This window comes from Gossypium hirsutum, chromosome A03 (assembly GCF_007990345.1).
Source record: "Gossypium hirsutum isolate 1008001.06 chromosome A03, Gossypium_hirsutum_v2.1, whole genome shotgun sequence".
In the NCBI taxonomy this organism is placed as follows: domain Eukaryota; kingdom Viridiplantae; phylum Streptophyta; class Magnoliopsida; order Malvales; family Malvaceae; genus Gossypium; species Gossypium hirsutum.
In genome coordinates this window covers 109,328,975-109,349,878 of record NC_053426.1, presented here as the reverse complement: position 1 = coordinate 109,349,878, position 20,904 = coordinate 109,328,975, and the positions used below count along the sequence as shown (strand labels likewise).

The 20,904-nt window shown below is 34.6% G+C and overlaps 2 protein-coding genes across 2 annotated transcripts; both read left to right on the top strand.

Annotated features, from left to right (window-relative positions):
• Positions 1-3,559: 3,559 nt before the first annotated feature.
• Positions 3,560-6,985, top strand: LOC107887433 (dicarboxylate transporter 2.1, chloroplastic). The gene is made up of 4 exons (XM_016811677.2): positions 3,560-4,617; positions 5,077-5,390; positions 5,961-6,409; positions 6,538-6,985. The coding sequence occupies exons 1-4, from the start codon at positions 3,811-3,813 to the stop codon at positions 6,651-6,653; spliced, it is 1,686 nt and encodes a 561-aa protein (XP_016667166.1). The 5' UTR covers positions 3,560-3,810; the 3' UTR covers positions 6,654-6,985.
• A 12,525-nt stretch (positions 6,986-19,510) lies between these two features.
• LOC107887931 (phytosulfokine receptor 1-like) lies at positions 19,511-19,911 on the top strand. Its single transcript, XM_016812147.1, has 2 exons — positions 19,511-19,633; positions 19,714-19,911. The coding sequence occupies exons 1-2, from the start codon at positions 19,511-19,513 to the stop codon at positions 19,909-19,911; spliced, it is 321 nt and encodes a 106-aa protein (XP_016667636.1).
• Positions 19,912-20,904: the final 993 nt, after the last annotated feature.

Here is a 20,904-nt window from a genome sequence, read left to right as displayed (position 1 = left end):
AACCTTGTATGATATGATACATTTAAGCTAAATGGCAACACGAATGTCGAGTTAATGCTTAATGCGCATTGCTCAATTGGGAACGTTGTAGTAAAGTTATGTGTCCAATTTGTCGATGTAAAGGAAGGTGGTCCAAGTTCGTCAACAATTCCAATTAATATGCTTAAGGTTTTGGCTAGGAATAAGAAGCAAAAAATCCAAAAACACGGTTGTGCGATGGTTTCACATTATTGTTGAAAAGCTCGTATTAGGGAATGCCAGAATCATCAATGAGAAGATATTCCTCGGTTGAAGCCTTCGATTGCAACTTTGGTGTACCATCAAAGTTAATTGTAACCCGAACACGAAATCCCGACACAACATACTATGGGCACCTTTGATTTCAACATCAATATGTTGATGTCCTATGTTGGAAACCGTTATGTGGGTGAGCCATAAAGTTATACGAGAGGACATTCTGTAAGTAATATTGGTTTTAATAGAGGGTTGTCGAAAACATATGATGTTCTCCTTACCATTTGCACCGGTGAAGGGACATCTATTCTGGTACATTATAACAAAGAGGAGGTAAAAGTGATAAAAACCGATAATGATCTAATCTAGGACTCTAACTATGATGATTCAAAAATTACATTATTTTTGAACCAGAGACCGTTCTTACTAAACCATATTTTACAGCGTATGAACCTCCACCCCACATGCTTATTGTTGACATTGATGCTCAACATAAGGTAGAATTTATAGAATTGTTTCATAGAAGATCGGGCATACAAGTTTTTCTACAAATTTTGGTAATTTACAAGTTGGAAGGAAGTTTTCCTCCAAAGATGTTATTGTTGCAGCAAAGCGATATAATATAAAAGACGGAGTCAATTTTCATGTTAAAAATTGTGAGTAGGAAAATATTAGATGAAGTGCACAAAGCGTGACAATAGATGTTTTTGGAAAATCATGGCATCAATGAAGAAGACGAGACCATAAATGGTAAATAAATATGACGCTCCATATACTTGTGTTGTTGGAGGTATGTCATGGGATCATTCGAGATTAGATTATGACATTATCTCTTATATTGTCTTACCTTTGGTGAAAGCAAATTCTAGGATTCTCATTCTGGTTTTGGTTGCTAATATTTGCACTGAGTATTATTACATTGTGACTTACTACAAAGCATGAGTTGCAAAATAGAAGACAATGGAAAAAATGCACAACGAGTGGGATAAATCACAATGAGTTACAAAGCATGAGCGTACTGAACTAATATGTCCCAAGTACCGTATTCGATTTGCAAATAAAGCCTACATATCATGAAGATCGAATTATCCAAGGCAAATGAACTTTCAGTCATCTTTTTTGGACATTCAAGCCATGCATTGATGCATTCTGATATTGTAAGTCACTTGCCTAAATTAATGTTACATTCATGTACGAGAGATATGAGCATCACTTGTTGTCGATCGTTGCACAAGATGATAACTGGAACATTATACCAATAACATTTGTAATTGTTGAATGAGAAATTGCGAATGTCTGGGACTTCTTCTTGACTAACTTGAGAAGACATGTCGTGTTGCAACCTGAGATATGCACCATTTCTGATAGGGCACCCGGAGAACAGGTTGTGATTGATCGAAATGGAAGCCTTTGAGATCATACACACTATAGATATTGTATATGACATATCGGGGCCAATTACATAGGTCAATTCCACAATGATGTGGAACATTGACATGTTAACATGAGCACATAGTAAATGTTATTTTTTATAAAATTCTTTAAAATATACATGATTTTAATTCATGGATATACTTTTTATTTACTTCGACAAGGTATGAGCTCGTACAACATTGATTCTATGACTTGATTACGACCTACCATTAGGAAGTCAATGTACTAACAAATTTGGTAGCAATTTTATAATGGGCAAAGACATGTCCCAATATGTTTCATTCTTCATTGGTGGAACTCATGTTTCAGAACATTGAAAATATGCTTAATTCTATACATACTGTCAACATATTCCATGTAAGCAAAAACACATGCTGCAACTAAATCTCCTAATCGACCACCTTTGAAGAATATCTACATAGTATTGCACGACAATATGGGACCTATATGTTGCCCAAAAAGACTCATACACCTAACCATCATTGATTTTTCTTTTGTACAATTAGCATCCGTAGCCCGTGTCAGTTTCTCACAAAATACGCGTGCTGCATTCATCATTGCAACTTGTTTTCTTCCCATCTTTACAAACAATCTCCTTGACCGATACATTGTCAGCATAAGGATCACTATATTTAGAAACATGGTCATTATCATGTGCAACATTCTCAGTTGTCCAACCCATAATGTTGAGTACCAGATGTCTTGCACTATTTGCTCGCAAACCAAATGTCGATAACCTATGTGCCAAAGGTTGCACGTCCTTAACCAATTATGAACCAAGTGCTTTGTACTAATATGTATTTTCAGGAAGATGAGATGCTAAATGCTGTTGGACATCGATGGTTTAATTGACTCACATGGATCCATCATCTCGATAGTCGATGGACTAAATTAAAAAGCAAATAAAACAAGATGAAGTTTTTTAAAGCCGATTTGCAGTCATCAATCAAATAGTCCTTTTTTTTATTGAATTAAAAAAATTAAAAAAAAACGAAATCGATTTGCTTAAAATTAATTTTCTGTGGTCACGATTCACATTACCTTACAATCTTACATCATACCATATTCATCCATCACTCCTTTTTATTGAATTAAAAATGAAAAAAAAAGTCAAAATTAGTTTTTTAGTAAATTGATTTCTCTTTATGAGAAAATGTGTATCGGTTTGGCAAATAATTAAAAAAATTGTATTAATTTAGTAATATTACTAATTTAAAATTTTTATTACTGGGATAAAAAAAATCCCCTTCTAACGTGACTATTTTCCACGCAATAATTGTTTCTTTGCCTAATGTAATGGCTACAAAAATTGGAAGATAAAAAAGATAAAATGTTCTTTTATCCATAAAAAAAAAGCCAAGAAAAAACAAAACACATTTGCCCTCAAAATATTTAGGATAAATTACACCAAGGTCATTAAATTATTAGTAAGCTTACATTTTGATCACCTAACTTTAAAAAATTATAAAATGACCATCGAACTATTTGAAATGTTTTCATTTGAGTCATTAGATTATTAAAATAATTGTTGTAAGGCATTTTTTGTTTGCATGAATTGAAAGCTCTCATTTCACTTCTTTTCTACAATTTAGTTTTTTTCCCTAAAACAAACTAAAATTTAAACAATTTTCTTCTCTGGTCTCCAACATTATTCGTTAGATTGACTTGAATCTTAAGCATGTTTTTTTACTTGTCAATTGTACGAATCCACCGTATTGATCGTCGAATTGTCACTTGGAGCTTGCTAACTAGACTTAAAAAAAAACTTAATAGCCGATAACTTAAATACAAAATTTTAAAATAAATGACTAAAATATAAATATATTAATAATTTAGTGAGGTTAGATGTAATTTATCCGAATATTTATGAAAATTTCTGTCTAAGCAAACAGAGCCTCAAATAAAAACCTCAAAAATATAAAAGCGAAAAAGAAAAAATGTAAAAAAACCTTCCTTCCGTAGGAAACTAGACAAACCCGACCCAATTCACCACCAATCACCAGTTTCAGATTCACCACTCACTTCGGGATTTCCGTTCCCTTTTCATTTCAATCAAAAGTCACTCTTAGTCGGAATCAGCCATCGTCTTTTCCTTTACTTGATTTTCAGCTTTTTTCCTTCCATTTTTTCTCAATCCAAACAATGGAGAGCTTAGCCCTTCAAGCTTTCTCCACTGTTACCACCACTCCCTTCTCGCTTTCCTCCCGGTCTTCGCTTCACCTCCGGTCTAGACCCATTACGAAAATTTCCCAGCCATCCATTTTCCCTTCATCTTCAATCCCCACCCTTCGATCACCGCTCAAGCCTCTCTTATTACTTCCCGAACGACCCAAGCCCCTCATTTCGCCTATCCGGGCCGTTTCTCGAAACGACAGCACCCCACCTACTGAAACGACCACCTCTCCTCCTCAAGGAGCCAAACTCTTCCCTTTGTTTCTCTCAGTTTCCATTGGTCTAATTGTTCGTTTTCTCGTTCCCAAACCGGTCGAAGTAACCCCACAAGCCTGGCAACTTTTGGCCATCTTTTTATCCACAATCGCCGGTCTAGTCTTAAGCCCTTTACCCGTTGGAGCATGGGCTTTTATAGGTCTCACAACTTCCATCGTCACCAAAACGCTGCCGTTTGCGTCCGCCTTCAGTGCTTTCACCAATGAAGTCATTTGGTTGATTGTCATTTCCTTCTTTTTCGCTCGTGGATTCGTGAAAACGGGGCTCGGGGACAGAATCGCTACTTATTTCGTCAAATGGTTGGGCAAAAGCACGTTGGGGTTGTCTTATGGACTGACTTTGAGTGAGGCCTTGATTGCGCCGGCGATGCCTAGTACTACTGCTAGAGCTGGTGGGGTTTTCTTGCCCATTATTAAGTCCTTGTCTTTGTCTGCTGGAAGTCGGCCTGGAGATTCGTCATCTAAGAAGCTTGGGAGTTATCTAATTCAATCGCAGTTCCAGGTTTGCCTTAATTTCTAGTTTATTACTGATGATCATCTAATTTCTTATAATATTAGTTTGAATTTATGGGTGGGAATAATTACTATTTAATTTGTATACTGTTAGATTATGGAATTAGACTTAGTTTACTCTGTTAGATTAATCTGGATTCTGGGTTTTAATATAGCTAGACTCTTGCATTCCTCTGTCCCATTTGAACTAGAGAATGCCCTTGGTTTATTTTGTTTATATTGTTAGCTTAGATTCATGGGTGGGAAACTGGGAATAATTAATTTTATACTGTTAGGTCCTGGAAATAGGCTTTTGTTACTTTATTAGAGTAATCTGGATTCTGGGTTTTCATATGGTTAGGCTATTTGATTTGTATGTCTCATTTGAACTTGTGATTATCTTTGTTCCTAGTTGCATTAGTAGTTTTGGGTCTTTGACTTATGCATTACTCGTGGTTGTCTATGACAGTCTGCTGGCAACTCCAGTGCTCTTTTCTTGACTGCTGCAGCTCAGAATTTGCTATGCCTCAAATTAGCAGAGGAGCTTGGGATTGTCATTTCAAGTCCTTGGGTTTCGTGGTTCAAGGCGGCTAGTTTACCAGCACTTGTTTCTCTACTGCTTACTCCATTGATTTTATACAAGCTTTATCCTCCCGAAACCAAAGACACACCGGATGCCCCTGCAATGGCAGCAAAGAAACTAGAGAACATGGGTCCTGTCACTAGAAATGAATGGATCATGGTTGGAACAATGCTTCTTGCAGTTGCTCTATGGGTCTGTGGGTAAGTCATATGTGGCAGTTCATCATACAAATTCACCTTTCTTTCCATTTGAGCTGAGAATTTGATGTCTTTGCGTCCTATGTTTGTGTGTACATGAAATATATGTTACATGAAATATATGTTTGTATAAAAATGGAATAAGTATATCTTGATTAACTACCTTGTTTGCTTTCCTGTTAAGCTGTGCTCAGCGAGGATACCATCTACTATTACCTATGATGCTTATTTTAAAAAAAAGAATGTGATTATAGAGGAAGTTGTAGATGCATCTATGAAATTAAACTCCAATCAGTTGTGTACTCCAATGTTGAGGGAATGATTTATTTCTAGAAATGAGTTTGAAATATTGAAGCATAATTGCCCTCCTATAGTTCAAGGCAATAAAAATGTTTCTTAGTAGTAACTTGCATGCACGTGTGCACTAACTATTTTTCTTATCATTTATGGTCAATGTCCATGCATGCTCATAGGCAGCGAATTTGTAGCTATGAATTTTGTGGTTTGATGTTTGTTTCAGAACATGTAATTTACAATTTCCTGATTTGTCGATATTTCCTGAACCATGTGCAGTGAGAGTCTTGGTATACCAAGTGCTGTGGCTGCAATGATCGGTTTGTCAATACTCCTTTTGTTAGGTGTGCTCGACTGGAATGATTGCTTAAGCGAAAAATCAGCATGGGATACATTGGCTTGGTTTGCTGTTTTGGTAGGCATGGCAGGCCAATTGACAAACCTTGGGATAGTGAGCTGGATGTCTGGTTGTGTAGCTAAGGTCCTTCAATCTCTCTCATTGAGCTGGCCAGCTGCATTGGGTGTTCTTCAGGCATCATACTTTTTCATCCACTACCTATTTGCAAGTCAAACGGGTCATGTAGGTGCATTATACTCCGCTTTTCTTGCCATGCATTTGGCCGCTGGAGTACCTGGCATATTAGCAGCACTGGCTCTTGCTTACAACACCAATCTTTTTGGTGCCCTAACACATTATAGCAGTGGTCAGGCAGCTGTCTACTATGGAGGTGTGTCTCTTTTTTCCTCTCTTTTTACACATGCATATGAGTACCGTGCCTTTGCCCAAACAAGGCCTACTTTTGTCCACTCGGATTTTGCACCGGCAACTGATGAATTCATTTGTTTTTGTTGACAGCCGGATACGTAGACCTTCCCGAGGTATTCAAAATGGGATTTATAATGGCTTCCATTAATGCCATCATCTGGGGTGTTGTTGGAAAATTCTGGTGGAAATTTTTGGGCCTCTACTGATTGAAACTTACTCCTTCAATGTCATTCTTCACTGTCGTAAGAAGTAATATTTTTTGGGAACACAATTGAGCTCAAATTGAATTTACTTCCATAGAAAATTTTCATAGTTACAACTTTGCCTAATTTTTTGACTGCTCTATTTTCAACTGTTTGTTAACATTTCAGCAGGTTTATATTGCTTATTCAATTCAGTCCATAACTGTTGTCCTCCCATATCTTGTGTGTTTATGTTTTTACTGGAGATTGAGACCTGTTCTCTCATGATATTTTAGTGGCCTTGTAGCATTAGCCCCCAATCCATATGTAATAAAAGGAAAGGACTGTTCACATGACTATGAAGTTTTCCCTTTTTTGGGATCCGTGAGACCAACTCCTTGGGTTTCCGAAATAGTGTAAAAAGATAAAAGAACTGCTTCGAGTAATTGCTATTTGAGCCGGACTTGTTTTCAGTTGAATTGGAAGACTGAAAATTTGAGATTTCACTTCAAAATAATTTTTAACAGAAATATTAGGGTTTTCATTATGTTTTGTAAGGAACAAAACCATTTCTTCAAATTTTCAGAAGATGACCTATTATAATTCTATTTTGTTTTTTTATTGTGACCAATTAGAGACAACCAACACTGTCGATCTCCATTAGGGTGAGCATTTGATCGAATCAAGTGAAAAAAAGTTCGAGTTAATCAAGTTAACAAGTTTTATTTTATCATTTTAATTTAATTTGAAATTTTTTTGAATTGAGTCAAGTTAAATGAAATTTGAGTCGAGATGAATTGAGTGAAGTTATTTGAGTCAAATTAAAACCTTGTTTACAATATAATTAATTTCATGTTAGGCACTTAAACTTGAAACCATTATTTAAAAATTTTTTCAAAGCAAAATAAGAAAAAAATACTTAGCATCATAAACTTGAACCATTTTATAGGTCTCAAAATTATTATTTTAGAATATTTTTAAAATTTTAACTTTATTTATATATTCTTTAATTTTTTAAAAAAATTTTGTATTTTTTTTAAAAAATAAAAATTTGGATTTTTTCTAAATGTTTTGAATTTTAAAAAATATAATGAATTTTAAAAAAAAATTGTTGAGAGAAACCAATTAGCTCATTTTCAAAATTGTCAGGGACCAAAAATATATTTATACCAATTTGTTATTTGAGTTATTTGTAAATATGCAAGTTGACTAGAAAAAATTGAATAACTCAATTCGATTAACTCGAAATTTTTTCTGAATCGAATCAAGTTTTGGTTAGCCCTAATCATCACATCTACCTTTTGTCAATGGTCGGTGAAGTGGTAGAAATAGTATAAGTTATATTACACATCACAATGAGCATAGATTAAAAATTAATCAACTAAAGTATCCAAACTTATAATTTATGAAGAAATGAACCCAAAGGGTTTTTTACCTACATAGTATTAAAAAAAACTAAAATAATACAACATTAAAATTATATACGAGAATGATATAGGCAGGGTGGTGCCGCCTATGGCAGAGGCAAGACCACCCTGCCACTGACACAATCTGTTAAAAAAAATTGAATCTGAAAAAACTGTTAAAAAAATGAATTTGAAAAAAAAAATATCGGTCTTGCCTCTATCAGAGGCGACACTGGTCTTGCCTCTATCAGAGGCGGCACCAGTTGATGATGTGGCAGAGGTGGCACCCACTCCCCAATCCCCTATTTAAACCCCTCAGTGTTAAAACGAAACACACAGCAGTGAAAAAGAAAAACTTCCAGAAGAAGAGAGGGAGGGAGAACAGAAGAAAAAAAGAAAGAAGAAAAAAATTCAGTAAAAAAAAGATTACAGAAGAGAAGAGAGGGAGAAAGAAGGAGAAGAAGAAATTAAAGGTATTTTTTTGTTATTTTTAAATACAACAGATTTTCTGAAAAAAAGAAAGAAGGAAAAAAATTTCAGTAAAAAAAAAGATTACAGAAGAGAAGAGAGGGAGAAAGAAGGAGAAGAAAAAATTAAAGGTATTTTTTTGTTATTTTTAAATATAACAGATTATAATAAGAAAAAAATATTTTGTTAGTATTAATATAGTTTATTTAGTGTTATTTTTATGTTTTATTTTGTTTATTGTGATTTTTTAGTAAGTTTTGTATTTAGATTACTTATGCGTTTTGTGTGAATGTTATGTTTTATTTTAATATATTTAAAATTGCATATTGATTAATTAATTTTTTATTTAAGTAATTTATTTGCTGTTCGAAATTGTTTTGAGAAATTTTGTTTATTTTTTTAACAAATTTAGTATTGAATATGGATAATCAGTTTTTCGTATGCGTTTATTTCGATTGAATTATCTTGACAAAAACCGTTGGATGCATATTTGTATGTCGGCAACAAATAGCAATGAGATTTAATAGAAATGTCTCGTTGGATGATATGAAGGGAATGATTAACGCAAAAATTGTTAGATGTTGTGGGAGAAGGATCTCGAAACTTTTTTATAAGTTTCTAATTTCGACAGATCCCATCAAATTCACCGAAATGGAACTTGTAGACGACGAAGACGTGGAGACGATGATCGCTTTTTACTGTGGGAATGAGAGTGACAAAAATGCACCGATTCACTTATTTACTGAGTTAGCCGGTATGGAGCAAAATGATGATCTCAATGCATATGTTGAAGAACACGGAGCTCAAGAACTGTGCATGGTGGCTCTAATATCGTACGTTGAAAGTGAATCGACTATACGTGGGATCGATATCGATCTTAATGTTACACCCGATATTAATGTGGTTGGTGATGATGGATACGATAGTAGTGATCCTTGTGATCAAGAGGTCGATAGTGATACTGATCCCAATGTGGACGATGTCCCCGATGATATTGACGATGAAGACGTGAATGACGATGAAAACATTAACGCATCATCAGTCGGGAACCAGATGCGACGCATTGTGATACACAATAATCCTGGGCCACACATGTCGCTCATAGACCCCGATACGGCGCATGCAGCTGAGTTCCCGGAGTACCCTGAAATATTTCCTGCTCACCGGCTGGCCGTAAGTTCGGAACCTGAGGAGTTGTTGGTAGGCCAGAGATTCGAAAGTAAAGAAGAGTGTGTTTTTGCTATTAAGTGATATAGCATGAATATATCAGTGGATTACAAAGTTGCAGTGTCTAAACCGACATTATATATTGGGGAATGTTGGAAGTCGGCGGAAGGTTGCAATTGGCGGGTATGAGCTGCATCTATTCAAAATTCGCAGATGTGGGAGATACGCAAATTTATTGGGCCTCACACATGCACATCAACACGTATGTCAGAAGATCATCGAAAACTTGATTCCAAAACTATCTGTACGTGTATCATGCCAATGGTGAATGACATGCCGACAATTAAAGTTTCAGTACTGATAGCTGAAATACAGGCACGATTTCAATATCGAGTATCATATCGAAAGGCGTGGATAGCTAAACAGATGATAATGGAGCAATTGTATGGGGATTTCGATGCGTCGTATAACGAGCTACAGGGATGGATAGCCGCTATGCAAGAGTACGTACCGGAGACTGTAATGAGTTACAGACACGACCTTATTACAGCCCGGATGACCAATTACAGTCAGGAAAAAAAATTTCATCGGATGTTCTGGACTTTTGATCCATGTGTGTGCGCATTTTCCTACTGCAAGCCGTTTGTGCAAGTGGATGGGACCTGGCTATATGGAAAATATACACAGATCTTACTTCTTGTGGTTGCTCAAGACGGTAACAGGAACGTGCTCCCGATAGCATTTGCCATCGTAGATAAAGAGAACATGAAATCGTGGGAATTCTTCCTTACCAACCTGCGGAGGTATATTATTAGCAACGATAATATTTGTATCATCTCCGATAGAGGGAAAGGATTAATTGCTGCCATTAGACGTTTCGGTGTACCATGGAGATCCGTTTATTGCATTCGACATATCGCAGCTAATTTCCATCGAGATTATAAGAATGCAGACTGGAAGAGACAAGTTTTGAAAATGGGTAAATGATTACCTTATATTTTCAATATAAGTTTTAATGTTTTAGGGCAATACTGTAACTTATCTTTTCTTTATACATATACAACCCATGAGCTAGAGCCACACATTTTCCGCCAAAGAATGATTTGACTTGAGAGTGACATGGAGGGTCAAACGAATACATCTTTTCGACAGTGGTTGGGTACTATGGAGCCATGGCTCAAAGTTTTGACTAGGGCTTTCGTTATGGTCAGATGACCACAAACTTAGTGGAGGGGGTCAACGCTGTGTTGTTGAAAACACGACATCTTCCAATTTCATCTGTCTTCTCGACTACATTCTACAGGTTGGCTACTTTGATGCCAAGAATGGGTCAGCAACAAGTCAACCAGATGGAGGTAGGACACGTGTTTGTCGAAGATGTTAGAGATGCAATGGTTGTAAACCATCGGATGGTGAGGTCGATGAATGTAGAGATATATTCAAGACGCCTTGAAACGTTTCGTGTTACGGAGACCATTGGTCGTCGACCCGACATACTACCTAGGTCCTATAGAGTTGATCTCCGGAACAGACAGTGCGATTGCAAGAGATTCCAAATACTTCATTATCCATGTGTGCATGTCGTGGCAGCGTGTGCTAAAGTAAACCTTAATATTGAACAATTTATCGATGATGTATACACACTTGAGCGTACGTTACGTGTCCGGGAAAATGAGTTCCCCGTCTTGCCTGACCTGTCTACGTAGGAGTGCCTCTGACGACTTTTGAGCTTGTCTCAGACAGAGGGCTACGCAGGAATCCGAGAGGTCATCCGCAATCATCCAGGATTCACAATGAAATGGACATTAGGGAGAAATTTGACGGTAAGCGTTGTGGATTATGCAGGTTAGCTGGTTATTCCCGGAACAAATGCTCGCAGCGAAACTATCATGTTGGACAATAATCACGATCCGGTAGGAATTGAGCTTATGTTGTAATGTATTTAATTTATATAAAAAAATTATATTGCAAAGTTTGTTCCAATTTGATTAATGTTGTAAGCTATTTAATTTATATTAGTAGACTAGATTTGTTGCAAGTTTTAGTGTTTTAATGTTAAAAAATATCCAAATTAATCTAATTTACATTATGGTCAAATATTGTTCCACTTTTCAAAGTTCCAATTAATCTAATTAAATATATCAAAAAAATACAAACTTTTTTTAATATCAAAACCCCAAGAGACCCCCTAAAATTGATGGTGTGGTCCTAGGGGTATATTTCTGCGGAGGTCGACATTCACGTTATGGGTGATTGTGACGACCAACATCCTCTTCAGTCGCAGGTGAGGGTGTCCGATACATAGAACAAAAATCATATGGATCGAATGGCATCGATGAACTTGAGCCGGGAGGAGTGCCATGCTACGGTGGATGCAACCCAATAGGAGTGGAGTACTGCAGCGGATAGGGGCCAGGGGTAGTGCTATAATGAGGTGGATATGAGCCGGGAAAAGTGCTATCCTGCGGTGGGTACGACCCAAAGATATTAAACCCGTAATGGTATCCGCCCCCTGACGAGCCCGGGAAATAGTTATTGTCCAATAAATCTGGATGATAAGAAGTATCGGCCGAATGTGAATGCGATGACGAGCCCGGTAAATAGTCATTACTCTGGAAATCTGGATGATAAGAAGTATTAGCCGAATGTGAATACGATTGCTCAGATTCGGCCTCCGGCTCTGGGTCAAGCTCGGGATCTGGCTGTGGATCGGGCTCTATATCGGCCACTGGCTCGTATGCCCCAAATCGCTGCACGTGCAGGGGGATTATAGTCGACTGCCCACCAAGTAAATATGACTTCCCCATACTCGAGTACCATTGTATGTACTCTAACGATGGTCGCAAATCGGAACAAATATCCATCCGAGGTCTTCGAGCCATCCGATTCTTCCACACCGCAACAAAGCTCCGATGCGTAACCCCTTAATGCTGTCCATGTTTCCATCTCTTGTTGATGCCGTGAACCTCCCCCACCTACATTGGCAGATCCGGGATATACTGGATGCAACCAAACTGTCGTAGTACTCGATCCCCGTGGTACCATTCGACTACATTGAAACTGGTAATTGGTGCATTAATACACCACAATTGAGAATCAACGTAGGCAGACGAGGGTATAATAGCCTCAATTTCTGGTCTACGATATGGTATCCATATAAACTGTATGATTAATACCATGGTTAAAATTTAACACCGTTCGAGTAAGATATACAAAGCAATTACATGTCACGAATATTTGAATAGCTTACCCCTTCATCGGCATGTTGTTCAATCATTAAACGATATATCGGGACAGTGTACGACCTCCCGATACCCTGATAAATACTCCATCTATGAAAATAATTTTCAAGTAAATATAGTATCGTTAGAATAGTATCATTATAAAGAAATTGTCAATTGCTAACAAGTTAAATTTTATCACATGTTAACTAGCGGGAATACGTATGGTTGGTGACTAACCGATGCCAAGAATGGCATCCGATAAAGAGCCCATGATTGCAACAATACAAAGCATCCACCCATGTCTACGGTATCAGACTTTGTCGTCCGAAAAAGCTCACGATACAACATAGCGAGAACTGCGGAACCCCAACTATATGAGTGAACATTACGCAAATCAGCTAACAGAGGTAAATACTGGATACGAACCTTGTTGTTGTTGGAATTGGGCATCAATACACCCCCTATGATATGCATAATGTACGCTCGAGCTGCGCACACCAATTCTTCTTCAGTGGCATTAACCGATAAATGCTGAAAAATGGCTTTTAGCTATGTAAATTTCAACTCCAAAAAAGTAGAATCAGCATCGCCGGGTGAGGCTCCTAGTAGGCTATAACAAAGTGCAGCCGGCTCAGCTATCGCACTTACGCCCGTGACAGCATCCCCGTCGATTGAGAGCTTAAAGTGCAATGCAACATCCTCCAGAGTGGCAGTGCACTCCCCACACGGCAAATGAAAAGTGTGGGTCTCCGGTCGCCAACGCTCGACCAATGCGGATATTAAATCATACCGCAAATCAAACGTCCGGGTCAATGCTGCTGACCCGAATCCAGCTAGCTCCAAGTACGGCATCAGTCGTGCATCTGGTGGATATCGTAAACCATTCACCCGGCCCCTTAATACGTGGTACGAGTCCTGACAGTGTTAAATTACAAAAAATAGTTATAATAATATAATTTATTTCCTTAAATTACGTAGATCTTTTTTTAATGGAACCCGTGATTAACAAATAACAATATTTTACCGTCTTATTAACAGTGTCACATATGTGAGGAACATCCTTATTGATCAATGAATCCATTGCGATGCCTGCAATTTCAAAATAAATTTCGATTATTAATTTTAATATTTGATGGATTTTAAATATTTATTAGTACATAAATTAAATTGAAATATTAAATAAGAAATAAAACAATATGCTATTTGGAAAATAACTATTATTGTAATGACATACATGTTTTATTAGGTATAAGTATTTAAATTTTTGTTTTTGTAATGTGAAATATGTGTAAATATATATATAATCATATTAGTGAATCTGCTAATACATACTTTACCCGGGTAAAGTGTTCATTATTAAAATTAAATTGAAATATTAAATAAGAAATAAAACAATATGTTATTTGGAAAATAACTATTATTGTAATGACATACATGTTTTATTAGGTATAAGTATTTAAATTTTTGTTTTTGTAACGTGAAACATGTGTAAATATATATATAATCATATTAGTGAATCTGCTAATACATACTTTACCCGGGTAAAGTATGCATTATTAAAATTAAATTGAAATATTAAATAAGAAATAAAACAATATGTTATTTGAAAAATAACTATTATGTTTTATTAGGTATAAGTATTTAAATCCCATAAAATATGGCTTTTTGACCAATCTTGTCTCCCTTAGCCGGCCACCTCAATAAAAAGGGTCTAATTGCCATTTAGAAGCCCCCAAGAGTAAATACTTAAAATTTGAGAGATTAAAGTGTAAATATAAAAAAGTTGAAGGACTAATAGTGCAAATATTTTAAGGGTGGAATGATCTAGAAACCAATGAAAATTGATGAATTAGGACCAAATTGAATAGGTGTATTTCTAAAATATTATGAATTTATTTTTTAAAATATACTATTTTAGTATTTTATTTTTTTATCTTATTTTAGTACATAAATGTATAACTTTAGTGTTTTTTTATATAACCCTAATTTTGTCCCTTTATTATTTGTATTTCTAAAATATTCGAATTTTATTTTTTAAAATATACTATTTTCGTATTTTATTTTTTATCTTATTTTAGTACATAAATGTATAACTTTAGTATTTTTTTATATAACCTTAATTTTGTCCTTTTATTATTTGTATTTTTAAAATATTCGGATTTTATTTTTTAAAATATATTATTTTCGTATTTTATTTTTTATCTAATATTTTAGTACATAAATGTATAACTTTAGTGTTTTTTATATAACCCTAATTTTGTCCCTTTATTATTTGTATTTCTAAAATATTCGGATTTTATTTTTTAAAATATACTATTTTCGTATTTTATTTTTTTTATCTTATTTTAGTACATAAATGTATAACTTTAGTTTTTTTTATATAACCCTAATTTTGTCCCTTTATTATTTGTATTTCTAAAAGATTCAGATTTTATTTTTTAAAATATACTATTTTCGTATTTTATTTTTTATCTTATTTTAGTACATAAATGTATTACTTTAGTGTTTTTTTTATAACCCTAATTTTGTCCCTTTATTATTTGTATTTCTAAAATATTATGATTTTATTTTTTAAAATATACTATTTTCGTATTTTATTTTATCTTATTTTAGTACATAAATGTATTACTTTAGTGTTTTTTATATAACCCTAATTTTGTCCATTTATTATTTTTATTTCTAAAATATTTAGATTTTATTTTTTAAAATATACTATTTTCGTATTTCATTTTTATCGTATTTTAGTACATAAATGTATTACTTTAGTGTTTTTTTAAATAACCCTAATTTTGTCCCTTTGTTTATATTTTTAAAATTTTTGGATTTTATTTTTTAAAATATACTATTTTCGTATTTTATTCTTATATTATTTTATACTATTTTTCTTATTTTATTGTATTTTTTTCATATTCTATTTTTTCATTAAGATATTTTTTTCATATTTTCTTTTTTATACTATTTCTGTAAAATAGTATAAAAACCATATCATATAAAAATAAAATAAAAAATCAGAATATAACATGCCAAAGAAATTTTATAAAAAATATATCTAAAACATACTTAACAAATAAGTTACATAAAATAATAATGATAAAACGATCTTTACATATAACATACATAAGTTTTTTGACTTCAATAAAAATTAAAAATAAATTAGAAATGAATGAATAAAAATATAAAATAAATACAAACATACCTTAATATATATCTTTTTAATCAAATAACAACACCTTGCAAAAAAATAAAATTAAAAATTAAATCTAAATTAAATTAAATTAAAATCAACAATAAATACTTGCTTTAAAAAAAAGCCCTTTAAAACCTTCTTTTTCCTTCCTTCCCTCTTTTCTCCTTCTCTTTTTCTTTTTCTTTTTCTTTTTTTTTTTTCTTCCCTTCCTTCATGTCTGTTTGGTTGCTCCTTCTTCTTTTCTTCTTTCTTTTCTCCCCTTTCTTCTCCCCAAATGAGTTAGGGGACCATAATATATAGTCCCAAAGGGGAACAAGCCAAAACCCCCCAAACCCCCCGTCACCGAGTGGTCACATCCGGCCAGCGGTGTCGCCACTGGCACTGGCACCACCGGTGCCGCCTGTGGCAGGCACACCACCAGTGTGTTTCAGCTTTTTTGTTTCAACTTTATACTAATTTTTTACTTGTTTTATACTCTTTTTTTACTTGTTTTTTTAACAGATTGTGTCAGTGGTAGAGTGGTCTTGCCTCTACCATAGGTGGCACCATCCTGCCTATACCATTCCCGTATATAATTTTAATGTTATATTATTTTAGTTTTTTCTTTAAATACTACGTAGGTAAAAAACCCGAACCCAAATGATAGATGATGTAAACATACCTATTTGACCTATTGATCAATGATGCAAATAATTTACGAAAATTCTTGCTTTTTTTTTTCGTTAAATTGTTTAACCAAAACCTATTGAAAAAAAAATTAAGCCTAAGTATGGATTGGAAGTTGGGAGTGGAAAAAAAACGAAAATCCTTTCCCTCGATTAGATAAAGTAAGGGAAGTTAAGTATTCCTTGTTTTTCCTTGAGAGTTAAAATTTCTATTTATCCCAATTTGGGGGGACTAAGGAAAGAAAAGTAAAATAAATTTTAAGATAATAGTTTTATGAAAAGAATATAATTAATCATCTCTTTCTTTTATAAATAGTTTTACGAAAAGAATATAATTGTAAAAATTCATTATAATTAATCATTTATTAAATTTTCTTGATCCCTCGCAATATTTTTTCCCTCTTCTTTTTATCACAAATACCGAAAATTCAACCACCAAAACAGCCACACCTACATCAGCCACCAACATTAACCAAACCACCGTCAACCCCCCATCAATCATCCCTCTGTTCTACCCACTTCCTATGTTGTCAATCACTTCACGCAAATTGGTTCGTATATTTCTATTAACATGGGGTTCCAATTACCCATTAAGTTGATCGGTAGTGCCAACTGCCTTGTTGAAAAGCCCAAAGTGATCTACTCTTCCTTAGTTACGATTTATTGTCTTACATTGAAGGGATTCTACCATGTCCGCAACTAACCGATCCAGAGTACCAATCTTGGCTGTGGCAAGACAGTCTTGTCTATCATGCTATCATGGCATCTGTTGATTCAACGATCGTTACAATCATAGCCACGTCAGAAAATGCTCGTTGAGTCTCGGGTATATAATTTGCATGAGACTCTCAAACAAAATTTTAAAGGTGCTAACCCTATCACTCACTATCTTAATGAGTTACACACGATTGTTGATGAGTTAGTTATATCAAATTATCTTATGCAATTTGAATATGATCCCATAAGTATTAGCAGTTGAGAAACAATCATCTCTTTTGAATAATTTCATGAAAAATTTTCTATTCATGAACTAGATTTGGCAATCTTTTTTTATGCAACTCCTCTGCTATTCCCATGGTTCTTTCTTGTTTTAGTTTTAAGTCATTACTAATGTTTCAAGGAGTTTATTAAAGTTCTAATATGCTTCTAGTTTAGGTAAGATATTTACTTTAAGAGCAATTGTCTGGAACTTTTGCTGCTGCAAGCCTTCAACTTCAGTTCGCCTGCAAGTCGAAGAACACATTTTCCTATTGCACCAGTCATGTACTAAATCCGCTTTTTATTTTCACCCAAATATATATATAATATATATAATATATATTCATTCAAAATTCCAGAAAATAACGCACCATAATTTTTTCTTACTTTTTAGTTGACAACTTACGGATAACCAACACACTGTCCATTGTCATATGCCTTTAGCCAATGGTGGGTGGTAGGATAAGTAAAACATTTTTCAAAAGTAATTTTTATTTTTTTATAATTTTTATAATTTTATAATATCTGAATAATTTTAAATTTACAAAATTTAAAAATTAATTAAACTATTTATATTATCATATTTTTAATTCATCTGCGCCATCAATATAAATTTAAAGCTTAATATAATATTTGGTTTTTAAACTTGGTAATTTTTCTTAATTTGATACTTAAACTTTTTTCGGTCCAATTTGATACTCAAATTTGACACTTTTTCTTTAAGTTGGTACTTAAACTTTTTGAGGTCCAATTTAGTACTTGAACTCGACTCTTTTTCCTAATTTGGTATCTAATATTTTTTTAATATTAATTCGTTTAATGAATTTTCTCTAAAACTGACTACTTTTGTAGCATAACAAAAAAATTTCAACACCGTTATTGTTTTGCGTAATTTTTTTAATATTTAATAAATTTAAGTACCAAATTGAATCTAAAAAAAAAGTTTAGGTACCAAATTAGGAAAACATGCCAAGTTCAGGTACTAACTTGGGTCCAAAAAAAATTTAAGTACCAAATTAGGAAAAATATCAAGTTCAGGTACTAATTTGGGTAAAAAAAATTAGGTACCAAATTAGGAAAAAGTGTCAAGTTTAGGTACCAAATATTATTTTAAGATTTAATGGCAGTAAAAAATTAGATGAAAAATGACTCACTCAACTTATTGTTGAATTATTTTGAATTTTGGTTATATTAAGCCTCCATATGACGGAAGTAAAAAATAATTAGATTTAGGGTAAAACTCGGTGGTGTAGTTCCATTCGAGTTTAGAAATCTGCACGCACTGGAATCCCTCTCTCTCGCAAACACCAGCATTAATAATATATCCACAGCACTTGAGATACTACAACACTGCAAAAATTTGACTACATTGGTCCTTGGTTTGAACTTTTACCAGGAAGAAATGCCTAGTAATGTGAATCTGCAATTCACGAGTCTTAAGGCACTTATTATTACATTTTGTCACCTGAGAGGTTCTCTTCCAATTTGGTTGAGTAGTTCTAAAACGTTGCAATTGCTGGATCTGTCATGAAATTCATTGGGAGGTTCCCTTCCTTCTTTGATAGGCAAGTTCGAATATCTCTTTTACTTGGACTTGTCTAACAATTCCTTTTCCGGAGAGATACCGGAAAGTTTAACTGGGCTAGAAAACCTTGTCCACAAAACTGCTCTACTGAAAGAATCATCTGAACAGTTCACACTGGTGTAAAGCAAAGAGCAAGGTAGGCCACGTTTGGCATACAATTATATATGGAGCTTCCCGCCGACTATTGATTTAAGTCATAACATGTTTAGCGGACCAATCTGGCCAAGTTTTGGGAACTTGAAGAACCTTTATGATTTGAGTTTGGAAGAGAACAACCTTTCAGGAAGCATTCCAGATAGCATATCAGGGATGACAAGCTTGGAAGTATTGGATTTGTCTCGTAACAATCTCTCTGGCGAAATACTCATTCTCTAGCACGTCTCAGCTTTTTATCTGTATTCAAGGTGTCATACAATAGGCTTTACGGGGATACACCCTCAGGAGGTCAATTCATGACATTCCCTGAATCAAGCTTTGACGGGAACCAGGCTCTTTGCCCTAGATTACTGGCACCATGTCAAAGAAAACAGATTCCTCCACTTGTGTCCCCTGGTAAAGAGATGAAGATTGTGGATTGGAACTTTGGAATTGGAGCTTATTGAAGCAATGGTTAGCATGTAGCAATCACATGTTTTATTATTATTATTATTATTATTATTTGGATGTAATGATGTAACTTAGTTGTATTCCAACTAAGTTTGTTAGTGGTAGTAGGTGGTGATTTATTTTAAGTGGATGTAATGATGAAACTTAGTTGTATTCCAACTAAGTTGTCAAGTTGTAAGCTTGTATAAATAGGCTTTATGCCATTTTAAAAAAAAATGAATGAATTCAATCAAGATTTCATCCATATACTCTCTATTTTAGCTTTGCTTAAAATTTATTTCATTTTTCTTCTTTGTTTCTGCCGCAAGTCTCGATTCTTGCTCGGCAAGCTTATTGTTGAACCTTGCTATTTGTTGCACTTAGCTCCAACAATTGGTATCAAGAGCCTATTTCTTAAGGGATCTGTTATACAAATTCATGGCTTCATCAAGCTTTTCACCAGCTGCACCTCAAGTCTTCAATGGAGAAGGCTACCACATATGGGTGGTTAAAATGAAGACCTACCTACAAGCTTTCGATCTGTGGGAGGTAGTCAACTCAGATGTTGAACCAGAGCCACTTAGAGGCAATCCAACAGTGGCTCAAATCAGGCAGCATGCTGATGAGAGGACCAAGAGGCACAAAGCCATGTCTTGCATCCAGAACTCAGTGTCAGATGTGATTTTCACAAGGATTATGGCCTGTGAATCACCAAAACAAGCCTGGGACAAGTTGCAAGAGGAGTTTCAAGGGACAGAGAGGACAAGGCAGCAACAGTTGCTGAACTTAAGGAGAGATTTCGAGAATTTGAAGATGAAGGAAGAAGAAACTATCAAGCAGTACTCTGACAGGATTATGGCTGTGGTTAACAGCATAAGGCTCCTTGGAGAGCAGCTCAAGGAAGCTAGGATAGTGGAGAAGGTTATTACAACTCTGCCCGAGAGGTATGAGGCAAAAATCTCATCTCTCGAGGACTCAAGGGACCTGTACACCATCTCCCTGACAGAGTT